We start from the raw sequence: 19,835 nt of genomic DNA, 5'->3' as shown, positions 1-19,835 counted from the left end.
TGAAATTTCTCAACATTAGCATTAGCAACATACTAGCATACATTAAACTACAATGGTAAAAACGGTGAACACAATACTTCCTGAAAATCAGCACGTTGGCATTGTCATTGTGAGTATATTAGCTGACATTAGCATTAGCACAGCCTAGACTCACAGCCGTATTTCCTTGCAAACAGAGGATTTTTGTTTGTTTGCTAATACAATTATTCATAGAAAATATTCTTATTAATTTTAGACTTCCGCATTGTGTTAAAGAAATCTGATCGATGTGATGCTGAGGGGACGGGGAACAAAAGCAATGACAAGCAAAGCTGGAGACTGATGGGGAAACAAAGGAAGATGAAAGGAGGTGGTGAAAGGGACGAGTGCCACAGAAATGCAACAAGGAGAGAAAGTGAGGGAGAAGTGAGAGGCAGCGAGAGAGCGAAGGACTGTTGTTTTTGCTCGGAAGCGGCTGAGGACACAGATGAGACGGAGGTATTTTCATGTGTTTTCCTGTGGGAGTCCGGCCACCTGGTGCGGCACCCACAAGTGCCTGCTGCAGTGGCTATAAATTAACAGCCAAGCCCAGCCGCAGATGTTACTGAATGTAGGATGAGGGGAATGTGGGGAGGCTCCATCGAGGTGTGTGTCCGTCGGCTTTTCTCATGCTGAAAGCTTTTGCCTGAGTGCAGCTTCCAAAAACAAGCCCGAGCTGAGACTATTCAGAACCAGGTCGTATGAGGGACAGTTTGCATTAAAATGCATTACTGTGAACAATGGCAGGAAAGGGGGCCTTGCCTCAGCTATCACCCCCAGTGTCCTCACTTCCTTTGCAATCTCTCATATGTGTGTCTTTGTGTGTGCATCCGCTGTGTAATAATGTGGACAGATATCATCGCTCTTTACACACTCACACCTGGAGCTCATCCAGTGATGCTAGGGTGGCTAAAGCAACCAGATTTGTGATAAAATGAGACGACCAGACCAAATAAACATCACCTATAGCAAAAAAACTACAAGATAACGCAGAAAAAAGAAAATAGCCAGATAGGGAAGACTGTAAGAGGGGAAATAGCTCGGTCCAAAAACAGCAACGCACCCCTCGCCGGGGAGAAAACTAAACTCAAACCCCAAGATTTCCAGCGCAGGGAAAGCACCAGGAGGAATGGAGAGAGATACGGAGGAAGGGAAGGAGACAACACACAATGGCGCTTTCACCGAGACAGAACAGATTTTATTTCCAATGAATATCCGGGAGATAGCGACATGGAGCAGCAAGAAGCCTGTTCCTCCTCACTGATATGAGACGCAGCATTAAAACAGCGCACAAGGAACATGGTATCATGTGTTACAAATGGTAAACAGTGTACTCTGATCCTGCCTCCTCACTCAGATAATCATAGCATACATGCCTGTTTGTACACGTGTTTGCCCCATCTGCAAAGCCTCAAACAGCTCCAACACTCCCGACCAGCACTGATACCAACAGTAAATTAAATGACAGGGCATTACCCAAATCATCTTTTAGGAAACATGATAAAAACAGTGAAGGATTTGACACCTCCAAATGATTGCCACCACTTTGATTCAGGTTAAATAAGCAATAAGCCTGGATCCAGAAGGGTTGACAACATGAATTATAAGAGGACTTGGTAAATTTAATGACTTCAAATGATGAAATGATTTTCATTGCTCAGTCAACCACAGGAGACATTTCTGAGGATAGAGACATCCAAATTTTTCTGATTTGAATGTCATTTTTTTTTTTTTTTAAACAGGCTTTGTTAGGTTTACTTCGTTAGGTTTACAATGTCTATAATCTCTTCTTACCATAGTGCATGTAGCAGTTTCCTTTTGTCGGGTCCAGTTGAATAGCTCTCAGAAAGTACTTCTCTGCTTCTGTCTTCTGCCCCTAAAAGAGAAAGGATGGAAATCATTGTTACACCTGATATTTTACTTGGATTTTTGTTTTGTCAGAGGATTTTTAGGGATGGCATAAGGCACTTCATTGACCCACACATTTTTCTTGACCACCCACTGTATATACACACACACACACACACACAACAGAGATATACCGGAATCCAAGCATCTAACAGAACTCAGACCCGAAGGTGCTGGGATGACCCTTCATTGACCCCTGAGAGGGCTAAATAGGTGGCATAAGACACATTTGTTGTCATTTCGCAGCACACACTGCCAAGACCTCCACCAACCTTAGACCAACAAAGCTTTGGAGTCTGAGTATGCGCCAAAAACATTCTCGGTTAATCACACTTCAGTCTCAAGCATTGAAGTGTTTCTTAGATTTGGTATGATTCTCTGCAAATCACTTAAAAACCTAAAAGCCAAAAATAAAAATGAGCATTTTTTTCCCCATTAGCCAATGTATTATTAAGTGTAGAAAAAAAACACCTGAGCCAAATGTTATTATGTAATAATATGACCAATAAGCTACACTGTACAACATTCACAGTGTATAGCTGGATACTGTAAAGCTGGGCATCTTGTGACACAAAGGTGTACACAAAAACAGCAACAAAAAGCCCTGTATCTGCCATGAATTGTGCACTAACATGCATCAGTTGAGGCACGGTAACCCTGCTGTTAGGTTTCAGCAGGAAACCGATGCTCATAAAGAACACAGTACACCTCCTCCCATGTCTGGCCTTTAAAGAAAAACCTCCAAGGTGTGTGTGTGTGTGTGTGTGTGCACCTGCGACCAAACTAAGCAAGATATTGCTTCTTTGCATGAGGCTCCGTTTTCTCCACCTCTTTTCTTTCATGCTTCAGCACTGATTGCTTCCACATTGCCATATTGGACTTGCCATGCAACAAGAAATGAGAGGACTGGGCATATTAGGTTTGCTTGATTACCTTTTTCCCGTGCCCACAATCGCTCTAAATGAGTGAGGGAATATTGGGCCTGGATGACTTATTTCACATTTTCTTTGGCTCTTTTCTCTTTACATTCAATTAAACCTTTTCCCCAGCCATCCATCAGAACTGAAGGTAGAGTTCTTCAGTCCAGTTCAGTTGGTGCAAGTCATCATTTAACAGACTCATGAAAGGTTTCAGGTCAGATTCAGTTTTTTGGTGCCAAATGAAGTCCTTTGTTTTGGCTTTACAAAGCAGTCCTCCACAATGAGAGGCAGTGGTTAGCATTAATGCTGAGTGTATCTAGATAAAAAGCTGAGGTTAAACGCATAAATGAGCTTATTGTTGACTGACCAAACAGCACTACAGTACATGTTGGGGTGAACCACAGTACAAGACTTCAGTTTGACCTTTCGTCCCCAAGCCTGTGCTGTTGATTGACTTCAGCAGGACGGCCAAAAATGTAGCCGATGAAGTGATTCAATAAGGAAGCAAAGTAATTGCATTATAAGCCTGTCCACTGGCCCATTGTCCAGGGTCCATCCAATCTCCTGTTCCTTAAGCCCTGTAGTAGTGGAGGGGGGCCTCTCTGTGAGTCAGGACCCTGCATGGATCTGGAGCCCCGAGCCAGAGGGAGCACAGCAGATGTCCAGCCACACCAGGCGACTCTAATCTGAACCTGTGCTTTAGGCGTGTGTGTATGTGGTGTGCTATGTATATCTTCAAATCTTTCAACAAAGAGGGGAAATGATCAGAACTGTGGTTTAAAGCCCGTGAGGGCTGCAGCTGCAAGTGTGTGCGAGTGTGTCACAAAAAGGCGCAGCAGGTTGGTTGTGTCTTCACTCAGTACCCGAGGCTGTGGAAGCAAAGAGGTCAAACATCTCCAGAGAGGTTACCAAAGGGCACCCGGTTCAGCTCCCACATCTAAACTAGACTCAGCTGTGAACACATCTGCTGTCACATAAATGTGTTTTTGTTTTTATGGAATGGGAGAGGTGGTGGGCGGACAGGAAGTGTGAGTTTTTCTACAGAAAAAAAACATTAGAAGTGCAAGTCAACATTTGGGAGAAGTTGGGCAAACGTGTGTGCCCTTGATATCCCCCGACACTCACATATATTATATATACATATACAGACACAGTGAGGGACAGACAAACACAGGGATAATCTGGAACTCATCCAATCACAGAGAGATAGCTTTCATCTACACCAGACAATCTCCCCATGACCGTGACCTTCAGACATCACACGTGAATTTATGAAGCTCCTTTACAGCTGCTGGATCTGGGTCCTGGCTCCTGGATCTGGGTCAACCCAAGGTCACCCAAAAGGTGTTTAATGCAACATCTGTCTTAATTTCTTCCTTCTCATCTATTCCACTAGTGGTGCTAGAGGTCAAACATTTTATTTATGAATGCAGCACAATTCCTGCTTGGCGTCTGATCAGGGGAGAGGTGTTTTGTTTAGCATGCACCTCTCAGAGTCAGAAGCTCACACCTCATAACAATTATCGCGGGTCTTCAGGCTCTGCAGAGGAATCGATAGGATGGCTTCGCCTCGCTGCAATGTCCCATAAGTCACTCAATATGCATTATTCATCACTCCACTCTGCCACTTCGGGCCCCATTTAATTACACTCTGCCAGGCAGTTAACCGCTGCAATCATTATCAAGACAATGCTTTGTCTTGTTTCATGGTTCCTCCTCAGTGTGTGTGTCTTATGTGTGTAATTGGACTTACAGTGATGGACAGGAGTTTGCCATAAGTGAGGTGGGCAGGGATGTGGTCAGGCTTGACCCTTAGGGACTCTCTGTACCAGTGGCCTGCTTCCTCCAGCCTGTTCAGCCTCATGTAGGCCTCACCTGAAAAACATCGCACATCAGGAGTTTTTTTTCTGATATTAATAATCAAGATACACAATAAAATCAATGCCAACAAGGGACAAAATTTTTTTTTCATTTATTTCTGTCTAAAAATGTGAACTATGACTGGTTTTCTTTATTCATTTTATTATCAGCATACTGATCACTGACATAACCCTTACTTTTACTTAAAAAAATGTTTGTTCATGTTAAAATATTTGATTTTTATTATTTGACTCTCCCTTCTCTGGTTTATGGATAAATATTTCATATTAACAGTCTGTTTTCTAACAAGTGCAGGACAGATAAAGTGCCTTGAACTCTGTATTCATCACATGCTGAATAAACCCGAAAACACCATTTTCTCTAACAGAACAATTGTTGTGTTTGAACCCGTATGAGATTTTGTTTGATCCAACGACATGCTGTTGGCCGCTGGGGTAAAACGACACGAGCTTTAACAAAGTATCCCCTGGACATCACACTAATATAAACACTGCCCTCCTTCAACTCCTCCCTCCCTCTGACAAAACACACTTCCTATTCTCTTTCAGCTGGTCCAAGGAATCCATGCAGACGTCTCCCTGCAATCTCAACTATGCCGTCAGGATGAGCCTCCAATAATTGAATTAGCCTTACAATAACAAAGAGATGGATGTGATTTATTACATAGATTAGTTTCAGTTCTCTTCAAGAGGACACAAAGTCTGTCCACACATTTATGAGCCACAGTGCTGAAATCCAACAGGTGGTTCAAGTCCTCTGAAGGTTTTGTTTGGCAGTGACTTCATGTCAATTTGTTTAACTCGATTCAAAGCCTAGATAAAGTGGAAGACCATCATCTAAAATGGAAACAAACACGTAAGATTCATCACTGAAGCTTGGGCCGAACTTGACCGAGGACCACACTGTTTTTAACTCACTTCATAAAACCACTACGTTCACAGCTGATGCAAATTTAATTACATGCACCATGTGGTTATGTTAGCTCATCAGAATACATCAAATGAACATTTCAAAGCAGGTATCAACAAAGTAGTGAATTTTTAATCCTGCACTTGCAGTTGGGGGTATTTCAAACAAAGATTCAGGGTTAAACAGGCTCCAACAGTGACTTACCCATCATGTTGAAAAGGCTGTGTGGTGCAAACTGTCTGGGCATTTTCTGCACCGCTTCCTTATAAACAGACAGGGCCTCCTGTAGTGGGGGGAAAACGGTGAACTTAGCAAGTCCAGTTTTTGTTTTGCATCAGCATAATGCAGGCCTTATAATTGACGAGGGACTCTTATTTTGTGCAAAACAGGCCTTACTGTTGCATTTTCAGACCTAAATAGCTGAGCTTTTAGTCCTACATTAAGGATGTGTAATCAAGTATTGTGGTCCTAGTAGCCTGACACTTTCATTTTAGCTGCTGGTGCTTTCAGCACAAACGACAAACACCAACCTCCTGCTGGCCCTGTTCATGGAGCAGTTTTCCCAGGTTGTACAGGCAGCTGGTGACGGAGCTCTTGTGGGCGTGGGGGTCCTTCAAGTTCTCATCAGGAATGTCAGCACAAGTAAGGAAAGTGCGTTTGGCCTCTTCCAGGTTGCCCTGGTTCATCAGGATGATTCCTGTGTTCAAGTAGGCCGCTGTGGGAAAGACAGGAGGGAACGAGGGGTGTTAAAGCATGATGGGTACAAAAATTCAAAACACAAACACAAGAAGACGACAACAAATTAATCTTAAAGGTTTTTTAACTTAATTATGGTCAGTTGATTAACACAAGAATGCTTATTCATGCACAACTCCAAATGTATGATATTTTTTGGTATATATCAATATACCGGTAATAAACATGCCAAAAAAATATTATAATATTATAAAAGATGTGTCTTTATAGATAGCTGGGGAAGATGGACATGCAATAATACACCCAAAAAGAAGAAGAGTTCAAAGTCAGATAAAATTACCATGAGAAAAGTAAGTAAGAAATAGAAATAAATTAGGCCAAAAAAAAAAAAAGATTAAGCTAGGGAAGCTGGGAAGAATTGAAGGTTATCAAGCAGAGTAGAAACCTGTCCTCTCTCAGAAAATTGTCCCTGCTACAGTAACTGGCCGACCCTCATTATGCAAGCGCTGGAGTGTTACATTGAATCTCATCATTTTCCCTTCAAGCTGAAATGGCCTGAATATGGCCCTCTAAATGTCTGCGTAGTAAAAGAACATGTAATTCATGCATTCAAATCGGAACACATATCTAATTAATCCAAACAAAGACTCTGCCAAACCTGAGTACCGTGTGAGAACATCTAATCACTGGTGACCCCTCTTCCTGACCACTTCATGTATCAGCTAAAAAATCTTTTTTTTTTTTTTTTTTTTTTTAAGTTTACTTACATGCAAGTGTTGGCCGACTCCCAATGGCCAGTTTGTAATAATGCAGCGCTTCAGCAGAACGCTCATTCTCCTGCAGCAGCAAGCCTCTGACAGACAAAAAAATAAAATGCAAAAATGTGAGACATATTTTACAACACCACCAACTTCGGAGCAGAGGATTTGTCTTGCACTTTTAAATCTGGGAAGGTAAGGTAAGATTTGACCAAAATTACAGCACGTCAAAGTGATGAGGGGACTTTGGGTGAAAGCTAAGAAATAAAAACACTGCAGCTTCTGTATCCCTTACCAAAAATACCAATGCATTACCCCAATATACCCAACCATCCATCATGTTCAAATTGCACCCCTGTTTGAAAGAATGCAAAACACAATCATTTGGTTTTCCTTTCTCTCTATGTTGCTCTGCCAGCTTCCTGACACCCGTAACTTGAGAGGGAACAGAGGACTGGGGAGAAAAACAGTCAGCATGAGAGCAGGGGACATGGGTCTGCTATGAGGTTTTGGTACTTTTGACACCTTGCGTTGCAGGATTGGAAGTGGCCTTGTGTTCTCCCACAAGCCCCTCAAACCACAACTAATCAAATCAGTAGCAGAAGGCAGAAGAAGAGCCACCTGGGACACACAAAGTTGCTTACTCTTTGTCACACTCTTGCCTCATGCCTTGCTCTGTGTCTCACTTGCATCTTTCCTCCTGTATTAGATCTATTTTTGTTTCCCTTGTCTGTTACTCTCCTCTCTCTCTTCTTTCTCTCTGCCTTTCTTGTTCTGCCACTGCCATCTCAAGTGACGGGTGGCAGGAACAGGAACTTGTTCGTGTCAAGACTTTGCAAACAGGAGCAGGAGGAGCCGGAACGGGCATCTTCAACACTTACAGGTTATACAGCATGTCAGCCATGTTCCCTCGGTAGTGCAGAGCGTTTCTGTACGCCTTCTCCGCCTCCGCCATCTTGCCTTGGTTCTTCAGTACATTCCCTAGGTTTCCCCAGGCTACAGGAGACATGACAGTCAAAAGTTACACTTTCACTGGAAGTACATAATGTTAGTTTTCATTTAAAAATACTGGTGTTGCTGCCAAATAGCCATAAACAAACATGTCACCAGTTATTTAAATCATAAATAATTGTTATTTACTTGTGTACATGGTTATACTGCTTATTTTCACTGATATAATCTTATTTAGCATTCCTTCTATATTTGAATAACTAACTATTTCAGTTTTGCATGAACGAACAGGTCATATTACTGTGGCCTTAGCTGTATTGCAGTTATCTGAGCAGAGTTGGTATTTTCTGTTTTTGTTTTTTTTTGCATACCTTTTTCCTATCCAATAAAATAAGCCAGACCTTTCACTGGTTTAATTTGGTTAGTGGTGCAAGACCTTTGCCTTAAAGGTGCTTTAAGGATACACTGGTGTTTCCTACCAAAACATCTTGTATGGAGTATCCTTGAGGTCTAACAAATGTATTATATGTTGCCTTCGTCATAGCATTTGCAAAATAGATATTTGAAGTATTTAAAATCCTGCATTGTTTACATTCATCTTTACTAGTTAGTAGTCCTTTTCCCAGCCTTTGTTGGTGCATTGCTATGCTTTCATGTGCATTACCACAGCTGTACGGAATGTATCATGTTGTGCTTCCTCAAAACAAAACAAGGAACCATTCATAAAAAAAAAACATTGGTCCATAGCTCTAATGGTAAAAACTCCACAGGGTACCACAGGGTAAGTTAGAATGAAAATATTTTTTTTGTGAATGCAGTCACTGTGGCCACAAGTGACACAGGATAATGGCACATGCTGCAGTAGCACAAGTTAAGACAAGCCAGCAAACTGACACAGTAATATCAGTTGTACAGGAATATCTAAAAGTTTACCGACATTAGCCACTATGAGCTATACTGGTCATACCAGTTCAAGAAAGGGTGTAGTGGCAAACCCCCTGTACATTTGAATTGAGCAAGGGTGATTTTGTATATGAATGTGTATAAATATGTTTTGGGTTTTTTTTTTTTTTTTTTTTTTTTTTTTTTTTTTTTTTTTTTTTAAATTGTCCTGTTTAAAATCATTATAAGCAAACAAGAATCAGTCAAAGAATTCACTTGCAGTTTTTGGTGCTACATAGAAAGTATTGAGGTTTAATACCCAGCCCTATTGATATTTGGTGCCCTTCTCTTACCTTTAGCAGGATTTACACTGATCCCAGACTTGTAGAGATTCTCCTCATTGCTCCAGTCCCTGTTTCTTTGAACAGTTCTGAGTCCATTCAGCAGCACTAGTCCCATACAGAGACATAGCAGTAAGGCCTTACAGCCTCTAGTCCTCAGTCTGACACATAAGGTTCTTGCACCAGCAGCAACCAGTAAACAAAAGCCTATACTGGGAATGTATAGTACCCTCTCTGCAATTACAAAACCTACATAAAAGAATAGGTTGGTGGCTGGGATGAAAGGCAATGACAGGATGCTTAATGAAAATAGTACTAGGTTTTCTGTAGGAGACAGGGATGTCCGTGGAGGGCAGTGGTGGTGTCCAGCTGACCCGTTCAGGGTGGTCTTTGGCGGCCCCTGGTCCGTGTTATGGTTTGTGTCAGTAGCATGGAAACCATTCCCATTTGTGATTGATTTCCCATTGGTGACATGGGCTTTCCCATTGGCCTCCTTTGCTTTGGAGGTGTGACCGCAAAGGCCAAACAAAGCCAGAAGAATAAGTCCACCATAAAAGGCAACAGTGTGAAGGTTCCTCCAGTCAGCCAAGGATCTAACCAAGGGCAGGGCGTCCATGGACCAATCGAAACTGAGCTTGTCAGGGCAAAGCAGGAGCCAGGCATTGGCGGCGGGCAGGTGGAGGAACGTTAGTGTTCGCGTGAGGAAATGTGGCGAGTCAGCTGCAGGGTTGTCAGAGTTGGAGAAGTTGGGAGGCTTGTTGCCCATCCAATAGAGACGAGCTGACAGCAGAATCACTCCCCAGGAAGCCAGCATACCGAGACTCAGCAAAACGCTGATGTTCTTTTTCTGGAAGTGAGGAGAACGGAAAGAAAAACTCAGGAAAACATTTCAGTCAAAGCCACAGCATTTTGTCTGTCTTCCAGAGCACCTGATGTTGTTTTCATTTAGAGAGCTATTTTTAATTTCTGTCAAGTTTTTTTAAGAACCGGCTCAGAGCAACAGTGGTCATATAAATGTACTTTTTATCTCTGTGGACTGCAAGATATTAAGACACACATTCCTTTCTTTGTGATAATGTACGTCCATATGAGCATTTTGGGTCTGATTTATAAATCCACCTCTGCAAAAAAAAAAAAAAAAAAAACCCTCCTGATTTATCATTTTGCTGCTGCAGTATATAGAAAAAGAAAATAGAAATCTCTGGAATGTTTTTGATAGCTGCCTGGGGCTTAAACCGCACTCATGTACAATTATACAGTTCTCTGTAAGACTGGCATACTTCTCTAAATTAAAATGCACCACGGCCAGAAACAACACAGCTCTGTTTACATGAAAACAGTAAAATGTGACATGTTCAGACTGGTTAACGACACAATGGGATTTGGACAGCTGTTCACTGTAATGGATGTCACTTTCAGTCAGCAACAATATGACTGTTTATATCAAGAAATAATCATTTTAATGGAATATGTCATATTGAAAGTGATGACAGAGGCATTATTTTGAATTTCACTTTTGGTTTGCCAGTAAATCCTTAGATGTCAAGAACATTTTATTAAGGATAACAAGGGAAAAATCCCTAAGTCAAAAATCAAAGATAATAACAGAGTAAATCAACACATTTCCATATGGATGTGAAGTAAGGATTTCTTTCTTTAATTTTCCATATATTAGTAATCCCCACTCCCTTCAGTTCTGACCTAGTTGGGGTCAACTTTGAAGTAAATTTGAAGCATGAGAGGCTTTCCTCCTTAAGTCTTTCCTCGTTGCCTGTCAGGGTTTGCAGTGAGTGTGACTTGTAATCAGCTTAGGTCTCATTGTGTTGGTATGTAGATGCTGTTTACATCTCATAAGAGCATTAATTCTGTAGCATGATCACCATTAGGCCCTCTGTCACGCAACACCTTTGACTGAACTGTCACAAGCTGACTGGGCCCTCGCTGCAACTTAAACTGAATGGTCTCTTTATAAACTACCGAGTTTAAATAGCATAAGTGCAGAATTATGTTGAACTCCTGATGGCTGTATTGATAGACACTTGGAAGGAAATATAGAGAACATTTGGCTGGTGACTGTTTAAAAAAAGAATGTCTTTGATGTATAAATTAAAAGGGCCAAAAGTATAATTCATTTCAGTTGCTTCACCATAAGCTGTGTAAATGTCTGCAAGCTTGCAATTTGAGTTATAGTTGCTACGACATGATAAGATTGTATGATGACATCTTGACCTTTGAACCCTGGCTTGTTGAATTCATCGGTGTCAGTAGGGAGAGAAATGGGAAGGCGTAGCCATTTAGACTGACGACAGTGAGACATTTTTTTGGTTCGGTCTCCTGTCTGTCAGACGCTCAGATGTCAGACTTCTTCAATACCACATTTTGATATGATACTTTCTGAAATCAATTACTGCTTAAATCCGATTAAGTGGTGTGTGTTTGCCCAGATAAGTAAATCTGGTTTCATTTCTTTCATTTAACACTGATTAAACTGGAATGTCACATCAGCAAAGACTTATGGACAGAGACAGCCTGGCGCAGCCCTGTCCAAAAAAGTGCTTGTTAATCATGTTCCTCCCAGAGTTTACCAAGTGGACTAAATACAACAGAACATCATGAGTGATGGTCACAGAGATGCTGCTCACTTCCTATTTGCTAAGCCCATTTATTCTTTCCGAGCACCAGTGTAATATGAACTCTATTTGAACCTGTCCCAGGGGACTTAGAGCTATGTGTGTGCATGCCTCCACACTGTAAGTGCTGTTTATCCTGTGTAGTATCATTGCACAGGACAGGAGAAGTTTACATATTGGTGGTCCAGTAGTTGTGTTATAAGTATTGGGTTTGATATAACTGATAATCACCACCAGAGCCTCTATAACTCAAAGTGTTGGTCCTGTGTAGCCTTACTTTTGCTTTTATCTCTCAAGTGAGTTTACTCTACTATAGTTATAATTTAGACTCTGTATAATCTGCTTTAAATGAATTGCACAATAAGCAGATAAAATCTGAGAGAACATGCTTTCATTTGTCTCCTTAATAAACGTTTGACTGAAATATTCTCTCTCTTACAATGCATGAATGAGCTCATGTGTGCACTTCCAGAAACCATAACGGAAAACAAGTTGTCCATAACAAACCCATGTTCGGCTTAGAATAAGAGGTTTAGCACTGACTCGCCTGACCCTCTGGCTCCAGTTGAGTTATTGATTTCTCCAGGTCTGACATGGAACAGCATATTCCATGAGATGGAGGTAGGAAGTTCAGCTAGTTACAGAAAGCCACTTGTCTGTAGTAAGATGGAAAAAGACCAGTTCAAGGAGCACCCTGAGAGGTAGTAAGGAAGTGAGAGTAGAGAAAAAAATTGGATATTGATTTTGAAGCTGAAAGGTGGTACACAAAGGATAAGAGAGAGTGTCTTTTAGACAGAGAGGGGGTGTGTGTATTGATGGATGAGCCCATATTGTCTGTCAAGGGAGGAAACTGTCTGAGAAATCCAATTTTGCTTGGTATCAGAAGATAAGCCAATTCCAGCAAGAGAGCCATTTGTGGTATTTAGGTGAATGAGCTTCATTTTACCTCTTGCTGCCTTGTCTATTTCTAAATCGTTCCTTAATTGACTTCCAGATCAATCACATAAAAACACACACACACACACACACACACACACACACACACACACACACACACAGAGTGGAGGCTGGTTCAGCTTTTCAATTATGTACAACCATGAATTCCCAAACTCAGCAGTAAATAACAGGTGAGTTTTCCAGCCAACTTAACACAAGGTTTCTAATAAGTTTGTTGTTAGAGGCAACGGGTTGCACGTAGATCATCTGAAGCAGGCATGAAATGGAAAGATTTCTTTAAGAGTGGAAACCAATACTGCTGAAGTCTAGTGTGACCTTTCCTCTCCACTCAGTAGAGTCTTCTGTGGTCCATTGAAAATAGGTCTTCAGTGATCCAGCATTACCCTCTTATTCCCTACTCAACGGCAGCCTCTAATTGCTCCAAAAAAGGTCCTTCAACTTCTCTGCTCAGCTACTGATTTATTGATTTTCCAAACAATTCCAGCTTCCATTGTGATTCTATGGTAAGAGGAATATTGGCAAGGCGCTATCCTGACTAAAACACCCATTAATATTAGCTGTTTTGTGCTTTCTGTGGTAATTTCAAACTGTAGTATTCTCCAACTCTTCATACATTCATACAAAAAAAAAAAAAAAGAAAAGTGACTTAATACCTAAAATGAAAAATAACCATCACCATAAAAGCTCTTACAGGTATCTATGAATTAGCTCTGGGAATTAAAAGACTGGACACTTGCTTGGACCTTCCTACTGGGGCACGCTGGCAGGAGGAGCACAGGTGTAACTAATCGCATTAATGATGGCTCTGCCGCTAAGCTAGCGTGCACAGCGCCAGTGCAGACCTAATTACGGTTATGAGTTCCCCCTGTGTTTGGCAAGCCACGCTGTGAAGAGAAAATATGTTCTGCTTCTTCCTGTAAGTGAAAAGAAAGCTCAATTACTTTCCTTATTTCTTTGCTTCAAAAGACAGAACTTCAGCCGAGGGAAAGTTCTAGTATTTTTCTGCTATCATCTTTTGGCCATTCAGTCTAAGGGTCACGCTAAGGCAAATTGAAAGTAGTTAGCAATGATAGCTAATCCAGGTAGCTATTCCTTCTGCGTTTAGTTTCAGTTGGACTCAGACAGGTGTTTGAAATGATTTAACTAAAGTTACATGGAAACCTTTGAGGCTCACTCTGCTTTCTGTGATATATTTTATTCTGTGGTTTATTTTGTTTTAATGTCCAAAGTTAGCATATGATCCATAAGATGTGTCCTAAATCCATACATACTAATTCTGTACTGTATGTACTGCATACTTATTGTAATACTAACACTTATTTAGCACTCAGTACAAAAAAAAAGTCAATATACTTTATACTAATAGATTTATACTTATAGAAAGTGACCATATGTTCAAATTTCCCTTGATTGATGATGATTATACATATTTATATCAAGGTTTTCTCTTGTTACCAGCAGGAAAATTAACAATGCACCACCAGAACGCATTGGAGACAGGAAAGATTTCACCTTTTCAGGTTTACTGGTATCTGACTTAAATTCCTGGGAACTAGTTCCAGCTATGATTGATTGATCTTCATGAAATAACTGTATCCATAGAGGATGGCTGACATAATCCCCAGCCAGCTGTCAAACGCAACATCCCGTTCGCTCCAAGCCTTTGAACCCAACTCTCTTCCACATATCTCCTCCACTTTGGATCCTCTGTTGGAAATTCAGCCACAATTTCTGTGGTTTTCCCTCAACTTCTTTTTATTCCCTTTTTAGTTTATTATCCACTTTCTTTCTTGAATTAACCCTTCTCTTATTCTCCCCATCTCTCTCTTTCCACACTTAAACATACCGTGTTAAGCTCCCAAGCCTTCATCTTTTAACTGTGCTATTCATCATTAGCTCGTATTTTATTAATCCCAGAAGCGTGTGGTCTGCCTGTTGACACTGTAGCTTGCAGAGTGTTTAAAACATGTCTGAAGAAACAGCGGGACATGGCTGACTTCATGTGTGCACTGTTTAAAGCTGCTGTGGACTGACGCAAGACAGCAGGGGAATGATCTTACGGACTTTTCTTGTTAAGGTCATGTCCAATATAAACTGCTCATAACTCTTTCCAACATGCGCGACTGATCATGCATGGGATTTTTTTGACTACTTGTTTGAGAAATTTAAATTAAAATCTTATCCTCCTAAAAACGTAATAGTGATTGATTATAGATCTCTTGGAAAGAAGCTCCAAAATAAAACTTTAACTGCCAACTATTCAGTTAAAGTTGCACTGGGAGCCACATCTGCCTACTGTGGGGTAATTCCTTCTTATTAACATGTGCATGGAAAGGTCTTTCAGCACTTTGGACACAGTGCATTTGCACAACACACATCCAGCAGTGCTCATATTTGATGCATTACCACTGACATGCTAAACTGTGATGAAAGTTACAATGAGGCATGCAAGCAGTTCTTTTTCCAGCTTTCTAATGTGCTCTGGATTCTGCTGACTTGGCGAAACTCACCCAAGCCATCAGACAGCAGCATGGCCGGCACTAACTTTGATAGACTGACCTAATTACCCTATGGTTCTGTCCAAGAAAGCCCTGCTGCTGCTGCAGGCACAGGGACTTGAAATGAGATGGGTCACAGGCTGCACACTTGCATGCGGGACAACTAATCAAAGCAGAGGTGCCGTCAGTGTTAGCTTGACATCTAAAGAGCATCCTCTTTGAGTAATGAAGGGACATCAGTATCAGAGGGGGTTTAGTAGAACACAGGGATCCTCGATGCTCTTGGTGAGATGCCATGCATCTGATTTAGCTTAGCTGACCCAATGTTTGGTTACTTGACAGATCCCATCAATTTGTCATATTGAAGTATGAACAGCTTCCATGCCTGTTCCAAGTACAAAATACAATGGGTTCCATGTAGGAACCACTGCACGCACAGATTTAACTGGCACATACAAGTAATTTAAGGCCATGGTTATACTCATGTGCTAGCTTGGTGAACCTTCACTATGATCTCATGTGTTAAAATTGCTGAAACATTACACTTTGGTGGAGTAAATATTACATATTAATCTTGGAGAAAACAGATGCATTTACATCTTTTCAACAACTGGCTAGAATGCGAGCAGTCGGATTTCAATACTTCTCTAAGGCTTCATGGAGCTATTTTTTTTGGCTTTTTCAAGCTTCGATAGCTGTCTGATCTGGTCAAGATGCATGAGGTGACTAAGCGTAAACAGGGTCTATGAGAATTTATTGCATTCACCAGCTTTGCTTGGACAAGATGTTTATTAGCATCTAGCTTCATGTCAAACCATTCCTTCTTTACTACTGTGGTACTTTTCTGGTCCAATAATACCACCTCTGGCACTGCTAAATTTGTTAGGTTTTTGTCTGCTGATTTTCCACAGCAGGACTCCAACCTCTGCACTGCGTAATTCTACATTTTTATGAATGAAACCTTCCCAGAACTTGACGACAAACAGGTAGCCTTATATTGAATATTTGGGTTCATGGACTACGCTAATGATCACATCACATATCAAACACTTTTTGGTGACTTGGAAGACTTGTATGACCAAATATCATAAAGAAAGGTAGGTGGTTTAGGATAAATAAAAAAAAAAAAAAAAGTTTTTGCATGAGGGCCGATGTTTTGATGTGCCCGACAGAATGATGACGCACTCTTTCTGACTCTCAAACATGCACATGAATACAAGCTAACTAAAGAGCATCCAGCAGAACTTCAACAACACAGGGCATCATTTCACAGCCGAATGCTTCTGCTACAGGATAATTGGCACAACATTCATCAAGCTGTCAGCTGGTTACCCTGAACTTAATCTGTGTGCTTGCAGCGTTCATTGAGACAAACGAGGACAAGGAGTCTGTAACACTTTAATTGCAAACTGGAAAGGACACTATCAAATCCCTACATTGTCTGTGTGCCCCTGGTAAAACTTGAAATCTTTCATTTGGCTCCAGGTTCACACAATGAGGTGATAAAAATCCAAGAGGTGTGGACTATGGAGGAATAGGAAGAGTGATCTAATCCAGTCTTATTTTCCTTTGAGAAGCTATATTAAATTTCACATCTTTGATTTTGAGCTTTCAAAAGATACAATCACTGACTGACCAATCAAGTAAATACTTAAAATCCCAGCTCTACATTTAAACAAACGCCCTCTAATGAAATAAGTCTTGTCTGCCAAGGTTTCACAGTTTACCTCAGGCAAAGCAGAGAGATCTTTGACTTTCCCTCATAATGACAAAAGCAAGCTATCTCTCTGGGCACTGTCTAAAGCCTGGAGCCTCATTCATCAAGCAGTTTGTTTTTGCTGCTGACTAAGTGGAAAGAACAAAGACATTATGGTCTTATGATCCTGGCAGATAAAACTCATTTTGCTTTCTCAATAGACTGCAGCACAAAACACCACACCTTCTTTTGTCTCTATCTATCACTTTCTAACTCTCCCTCCATCCTACCTTGTCTCATTTGAAATCTCATCTCGGTCTGATTAGGGTCTTAATAGGATGAGAAATGGAGTGCTGGTCGAAGCGCAGCTGTCCCTCTGCTACACTGGAGCTGATTTGCATTTCCTTATTGTTTGTGGCTTTCTGTGCAGCAGTGGTCAAGTAATGTGATATGGAGGATTTTTCATTCTTTTGCTTCATTTTGGAATAAATGGAAAAATTTTCAATAGGAAAAAAAAAAAAAAAAAAAAAAAATCACATGTTGCATTGTTCTCTACATCAATCTCTCCACCTGCTATTCAGTTCAGTAGCAACTGGCCATCCCTCAGTGGCAGAGTGTGATACAGGAGAAGCCAAGTGGTCCAAGGGCTTTAAGGGCACAGTGGGTGAGAAAGACCAAGAGCAGATAAAGGAAAGGAAGTGAGAGCATGGTTTCCCTATCTCTCACTTATTCTCTCTTGATATCCCTCTCCCTTTTGTGTTCCCATGCGTCCCGAGACGTCTGGCTCATAATCGAGGAAATGATTGCCCTCATGGCTGGCCCCAGCACATAACGAGCTCCCTGCCAAGATAACCGTGACCGGGGCAACAGAGGAGGGCATTGCCAGAGTGATAAATGAGCCAGATGTGTTGGTGGTGGTGGGAGTGGTGGGGGTGGGGTTGGCACCAGGCTGGCACAGGGATTCTGGCCAGGGCTATTGTGTCCGAGCAGGGAGGTGGAGGCTGCTGATGATATCCCTGCTCTACTGCATAATAAGTACACAGGGAAATGTGATTTTTCATAATGGCTTCTGACAAGCACTGAGGGTGATGAAATCTTTCAGACTGTAATGCAACACATGGAAGCACGTAATGCTCAATGTCTTTCAAGTTGTGGTTTCATTTCCAAGGGTTTGTCTCTACTTAGTTTGTGTTTACAGAGGCAGATAAAATCATGGGAACACCTAATAATACAATACAATCCCAACAAACCAAACTACCATTTTAGAATTTAGTAACATTTTTTTTTTCTTTTTGATCTAGTCAAACATAATGGTGTTAACATTTGATAATGTAGAAGTTACATCTCACTAATCTAGAAACCCAAGACCTGGTATCATAGCTGATCTGGGACAGTAGGTCCCTTTTTTCTGTACATGTCTACATACATACATACATACATACATACATACATACATACATACATACATACATACATACTACAGTGATTTAAGAAAGTTCATTTTTTCATAAAGTAGCTCATCAAAATCCTTAAACTTTGACCAAAAAATTGGAATCACGGTTTAATTTGTTAAAGTTTTGACTGTGCTAACATTGTCTCATGAACCTGGAAAAGAATTAACTAATTTATTCAGTATCTAATAGTTCATGTCTTAGTGATTTGTGAATTTTGCTATAGACAAATCCTACTGAAATTAGTTCGATTTGAAGGGGTTCCTGGGAGTCCTCAGAAAAAAGAGGGTTAATTTAATTTCAATACAATTCCAATCTATAAGTATCACAGTGTGTTTGACTATTTTGGTCATGGGTTTCAAACACTTCCTGTAATAAAACATCTAAAAGCGAAAATCTTTTCAGGTGGGGGTTGGTGGTCTAAATTGTGTCAGTTTGGGGTCCTTGATGTGAAAAAGTTTGAGAACCACTGGCTTATATCACTTATATGAAGATCATTATAATCCCAGTGTTAGTTGAGCGAATACTCTTTAAGAAGGTTAAGACTTTGTTAGTAAACTTTCTTTTTCTCTTTAAATTGTTTTTGTTAAAATGTTTTTTCAACAGCTTGTGATGATGTATTGCATCGTAGTTATTTTTTCTCTCCATCTTATCTCTGGTTTACATGTATTATATTATTATATTATCTGTCTGCCTCTCCATCATCAAATGAGTTACATCCACTTGCCTGCTGCGTAGCTACTCTAACATGATTTAGCAGCTTTACTAGACGACTGAGTACAATTTGAAAGACAGGTGTTGTTTTGCATCTGGTAAGGTCTAGCAATTGTGAAAGCACACGTGTGAGTCCTTCTTGCCAAGCACTCAGAAGAAAAAACATAACTCCCCCCTTCTCCCCTCTCTGATCTCTCTGGGCTGCTCACTGCAAGCCCTTTAATAACTATAGTGGGTTATCATTCTGCCAGAAACAACTACTGGAGGAGCTGCCCCACAGGTACGGTAAAGCCTTCAACATTTGAAGGTAAAACGTGTTTTCATTTGGATGCTGGCTGCAAGAATACCACAGTTACACACACACACACACACACACACACACACGAAAACTCCAACTGACACTGGTGATGTACTATGCAAGGTTATATCACAAACAGAAGTATTTATAGATGTTTCCACAAACCACTATAAAAAGATCCTGTTGCGCATACACACACACACACACACACACACACACACACACACACACACACAGCCAGACTGTCCTTGCTCCGTAAATCCAAGGGGACTTTTTATTACGCTAGTTATGCATTTTACGAGGGCCATCATGTTGGCTAAGGAGCTG

The 19,835-nt window shown here is 40.9% G+C and overlaps 1 protein-coding gene across 1 annotated transcript in view; it reads right to left on the bottom strand.

Annotated features, from left to right (window-relative positions):
* LOC139635255 (protein O-mannosyl-transferase TMTC2-like) overlaps positions 1-19,835 on the bottom strand; it is a 57,286-nt gene that overhangs the window by 8,276 nt on the left and 29,175 nt on the right. Inside the window, exons 3-9 of the mRNA XM_071502390.1 lie at positions 9,277-10,111; positions 7,972-8,086; positions 7,100-7,185; positions 6,167-6,351; positions 5,841-5,919; positions 4,600-4,721; positions 1,813-1,894 (exon numbers count right to left, since the gene is read on the bottom strand). Of these exons, the coding sequence (XP_071358491.1) occupies positions 1,813-1,894; positions 4,600-4,721; positions 5,841-5,919; positions 6,167-6,351; positions 7,100-7,185; positions 7,972-8,086; positions 9,277-10,111 (1,504 nt within the window). The remainder of the gene's footprint in view (positions 1-1,812; positions 1,895-4,599; positions 4,722-5,840; positions 5,920-6,166; positions 6,352-7,099; positions 7,186-7,971; positions 8,087-9,276; positions 10,112-19,835) is intronic.

Source organism: Trachinotus anak, unplaced genomic scaffold, assembly GCF_046630095.1.
Source record: "Trachinotus anak isolate AG129_WGS33_773 ecotype Australia unplaced genomic scaffold, CSIRO_AGI_Tana_v1 ptg000018l, whole genome shotgun sequence".
NCBI classification, from domain to species: domain Eukaryota; kingdom Metazoa; phylum Chordata; class Actinopteri; order Carangiformes; family Carangidae; genus Trachinotus; species Trachinotus anak.
Note: the sequence above shows the minus strand (reverse complement) of the source record. Positions and strands in the feature narration are given on the sequence as shown.